The sequence below is a fragment of the Cyprinodon variegatus genome, unplaced genomic scaffold, assembly GCF_000732505.1.
Source record: "Cyprinodon variegatus isolate N-32 unplaced genomic scaffold, C_variegatus-1.0 Scaffold321, whole genome shotgun sequence".
Taxonomy (NCBI): Eukaryota; Metazoa; Chordata; class Actinopteri; order Cyprinodontiformes; family Cyprinodontidae; genus Cyprinodon; species Cyprinodon variegatus.
In genome coordinates, this window is record NW_015150774.1 from 46,245 (window position 1) to 50,597 (window position 4,353).

A 4,353-nucleotide genomic window follows, 5' to 3' on the forward strand; every position below is an offset into this window, starting at 1 on the left:
AAGAAAGTGATAGCAAGGGGAAAACCAAGCTGGATATAAATATAGGGGGATTTTGAAGAACAAGATCAAAGTCAAACACTAGTATTTCTTTTTTATTATCATGTATGTAACTCACCTTTACAGATAAGTTACTATATATTAGGTTATTTTATAACATAGTTCTATCCTATAAATAGAAAAAAATATATATAAATAGAACAGAACTGACTTTACAGCACTGACTTATTCCCATATTAACGCTTGATTGACAACTTTTGAACACAGTGCTAATAGTGCTGTTTGAAACTAATCCTTAAAAATAACAATAACATTTATATTAGTAATAGCAATAATATTAACAAAGCTGTAAGGCCTTTGTGAGCTGGTTACATATCCAAATAGTACTGTGCAAAAATGTGTTATCTTATTGGAAAAAATACCACTTGTTAATTTCCAAATACCAGAGCAGACAATTGATATTAAGGTGGAAACATTTCTTAGGACAGCTGCTGTACTGAAAAGGTATATGAGCCTGGAGTCCTAACTTTATTTATACAAAGTGGTGGGACAAATATTTTCCCATCTATTCATCTAATCCTCAATTTTCTTATGAATGTGAGCTTGTTTTCTTTTTTCCTGCACAGAAGAAATTTCTTCACTGGACACCTGAAGCATGATGGGAAATGAAGCATGGATGGGAGAGCATGTAATTTTCATGCAGAAAGACCCTGGGCCCATTATTGAACACAGGACCTTCTTGCTGCAACATAATATTTCTACAAGCAATAGTAGCAAAGGTGAATAAGAGCTTCAGTTTTACTTTCATAAGGAGACTCTATAAAAGGCAGATACTTTATTGCAGCTCGAGTGTGTTCGTCGCTCTATCTGACTGATCATGTTCAGGTACAAGGACGGATCATATGAGGCCAACAACTCTGGTAAGCTTTGGATTACTACACATTAATTCTAATCTCATGCTTCATATGCTTCAACCAAAAACTTGTTAACAGATAATCTTCCACTGGTAGCCTTCTTTAATTTTATTATGGATTTACCTTCAGGCTTTATTGCCATCATTTTCATTTCTGAGATATAGTTTCACATAGTTTTGACATTATTATCTTATGACTGTCTTTAAATTAATGCAGAACTCTCACCCAAAACCTTCACCTTTACTTAACTTAGTTGTTTAATTTTGACATAATACAGCTGAGAATTCTTTTTTTACTCATTTCTTTTGTTCCCAGACATGGTCGCAAACAGTCAGTCTGTCTGAAATGAGAAAGGAAAGAAATGCTCTAAATGTGTTAATCAGTTGCTTTGATAGACTTTCGGCAATTCTGTCCAACTACCAATAAATTTGAAGAAAAAAAAAGTAAAGATTGAAAGTTTGGTATTGTGTAATTCTTCGTAACTGCTCAAAGGCCCTCAGACTGCAGCAGGGATATGTATGAAGCAAACAGACACTCACAGTTTGGGTGCACGGATGCATTTGTTCCAACAGTCATATATAACACAACGCAGCCAAAAGCTACATTTTATGAGTAAACAGAAAAAGAGTGACCATGTTGTCTAAAAGAACCGTTTTGAATATTATTGATACTAAAAATCTTAAAATTTTCCTTCATCAGGAGTTGGAATGTATAAAAGGCCTTTTTATATAAAGTTAAGGATTTTTCGTCAGAAGCAGGGTGGAAGGACCCAGTATTCAAGGTGAGACAGACAGTGAGATGATTCAAGGCATTTATTTATTTCTTAGGCGGATCTGTGGATCTGCAGCAGCTGTGGCTGTTCACGTCCCCTTATGGAAAAATCTGGGGAAAAAAACACTGTCAAGTGACCATGATAATCGGACTTAGGATGATTATCCATCACTTAACTAGTTTATGAGTTCCGTCCATCTTCATAGAGTAAGGTAGGATCCAGCCGGTTGGCTGCCAAGGAGATGAGGTGGGTACCACCAAGAGTGTCCCAAATGCTGCAGCTCTGGATAACAAGCAAGAACCGAGCCAGATCAGGGAAACAAATCAGAACAGGAAGGCTCAGAGGGCCAGGAGTCTGGAGCCCAGTGAGGGATACCGATGAGGACAGAAACAGGTTGGTTCAAGGTTCCAGGTTCTACAGACAGCTTAGGCAGAATGTTCAGATGGGAACAGACAGATTCTGATGGGAACTGGCAGGCACGGTAAGTGGCATGCAGAACAGGTCAGGATATCAGGAACACTACGGAATGGTAAAAATAAATACTCTTTCCACTAAGACAAGACAGGAAAAGGCGCGATCTGTGGATAAGAGGCAGATCAGGAAATCAGAAGCTCTATGAAACTGCTAAAAACCCTCTCTCCACTGGCCCCTGAGATCAATTCATGAACTAGAGCATCAACATCAATAATCTGTCCCGATATCTGGGACTGAGCCATATACATATAGAAACTGGAGCAGGTGGATTGGATAAATTTGAAACTTGGCAGAGTTAGGCAGGTGAATGAAATTAGCAATTAGGCTAGCAATCAGTGCCAAGATCATGACAATTTTTATTATAGTTTTGTGGATCTTCTTTGGACAGTGGTCTGTTTGCCAAAACGTAAGCCCCAAGTCATTTTTTACTTAGAGTTATGAAATTTGGTACAAATGTGTAACCCATCAGGACCTACAAACCCAAAGGTCCAACCCCCACAGGAAATCGGCTATTTTGAATCAAAGCCATCACTTTTCCTTTTTTACCTTCATGACCTATCTGAGCGAACTCCGCCTAGAGCTTTTGAGGTATAGACTTCAAACTAACTCCACCATGACTTTAGGCATTGGGGATCAGAAGTTATCAAAGGAATTTTTCTACATCAAAGCCTGTGGGTGTGGCTAAGCATCAAAGTCCCTTCTTTGGAAAGAGATATATAATCTTTCTAAATGTGAGAGAATCAAGTTTGTCCTGTTCTCTTTCCTCTTAATTACTGATATGGCGAATATAAGCATAATTCCCCTTATCCTTATGTATTTTCCAAAAACAAGACATTCATTTGTGTAGATGGATGTAATGAGGCCACAGAGTATTATTGGGAAGACTTTTTTGGTTGTAAACCAGGTGGTGTATTTGTGTATCAAGATTACGCAGCATTAATTAGATAATTGTGTCCAATGACTCCAATGAATGAGTCGGCAGGAGACAGAGGTGTGTTCACTGACCAATAAACCTCACTCATCTACAAAAGTTATGGTGGGAGAAATGGGTCATAAGAATTGCAAGAAGCTTGTGGAGACCAAAAGGTTTAATACCAATCATAATATTGTGACATTGATACGTTGTAAGGAAGTCTAAGCCTAGATCAGCATGTGAAATGTGAAATTCAACTTTTAAAAGCTGCAATGCTGTAACTGTTAGATGCACTACTGTTTCAACATTGATACTGAATTTAAATGTATATGCAGCTATCCCAATTATTTACAATTGCTCCCTCAATGCCTCTGTTTACAACCTCTTCTTTTTATAATCAGAAGCTCAAGTTCTTTATTATTCTGAATTTTGATTCTAATTCAAATTGAATCCTTCCTCACAGGATCAAACTTTACAAAAAATGATGACCTCAGGATTGTGATGGTGGGGAAGACTGGAAGTGGGAAGAGTAGTTCTGGAAACACCATTCTGGGTCGAGAGTGCTTTGACACAGACTGCAGTCCAGAATCAGTTACTCGCCGTTGCTCTGTGATTTACAGCGAGATAGATGGACGACAGGTTGCTGTCATTGATACTCCTGGTCTGTTTGACACCAGGAATGAAGACGAAGTAGACAAATCCCTGGCTCGGTGCATCTCTTTTGCTGCCCCTGGACCACATATCTTTCTGGTGATTGTGGCAGTGGGCAGATTCACAAAAGAGGAAACAAAAGCGGTGCAACTGATCCAAGAAATCTTTGGAAAGGCTGCAGACAGATACAGCATGGTTCTCTTTACCCATGGAGACAACCTTAAAGGCACCATTGAGGATTTTATCTCTAAAAGTCAAGGCTTACAGGAGCTAGTGTCCAGATGTAATGACCAATATCATGTTTTCAACAATGAGCTCAAAGATAAGAAAGCTCAGGTCACTGAGCTGCTCCAGAAGATTACGAAAATTGTTGAAAGGAATGGAGGAAGTTACTACACCAATGCAATGTTCGAAGAGGCTGAGAAGGCAATTAAAGTGGAGAAACAACGTATCCAGAAGGAAAAAGAAGAGGCGATAGAAAATAAATTACGACTTTTAGAAATAGAGCGCAACATGAAAGAGCTACGCGTGTCTATGAGAAAGACGGATCGGAGTGAAAGAGAGTGGAGAGAAAAAATTGAAAATGAAAGGAATAATATTAACTTATACTATAAAGTGAGGACAAGAGAGGA

At 38.4% G+C, this 4,353-nt stretch overlaps 1 protein-coding gene across 1 annotated transcript in view; it reads left to right on the top strand.

Moving 5' to 3' along the window:
• Window positions 1-3,514: 3,514 nt before the first annotated feature.
• LOC107091019 (GTPase IMAP family member 4-like) overlaps window positions 3,515-4,353 on the top strand; it is a gene marked incomplete at its 5' end in the record, with an annotated part of 10,764 nt that continues 9,925 nt past the window's right edge. The window contains one exon of the mRNA XM_015384715.1: window positions 3,515-4,274. Coding sequence (XP_015240201.1) covers window positions 3,515-4,274 — 760 coding nt within the window. The remainder of the gene's footprint in view (window positions 4,275-4,353) is intronic.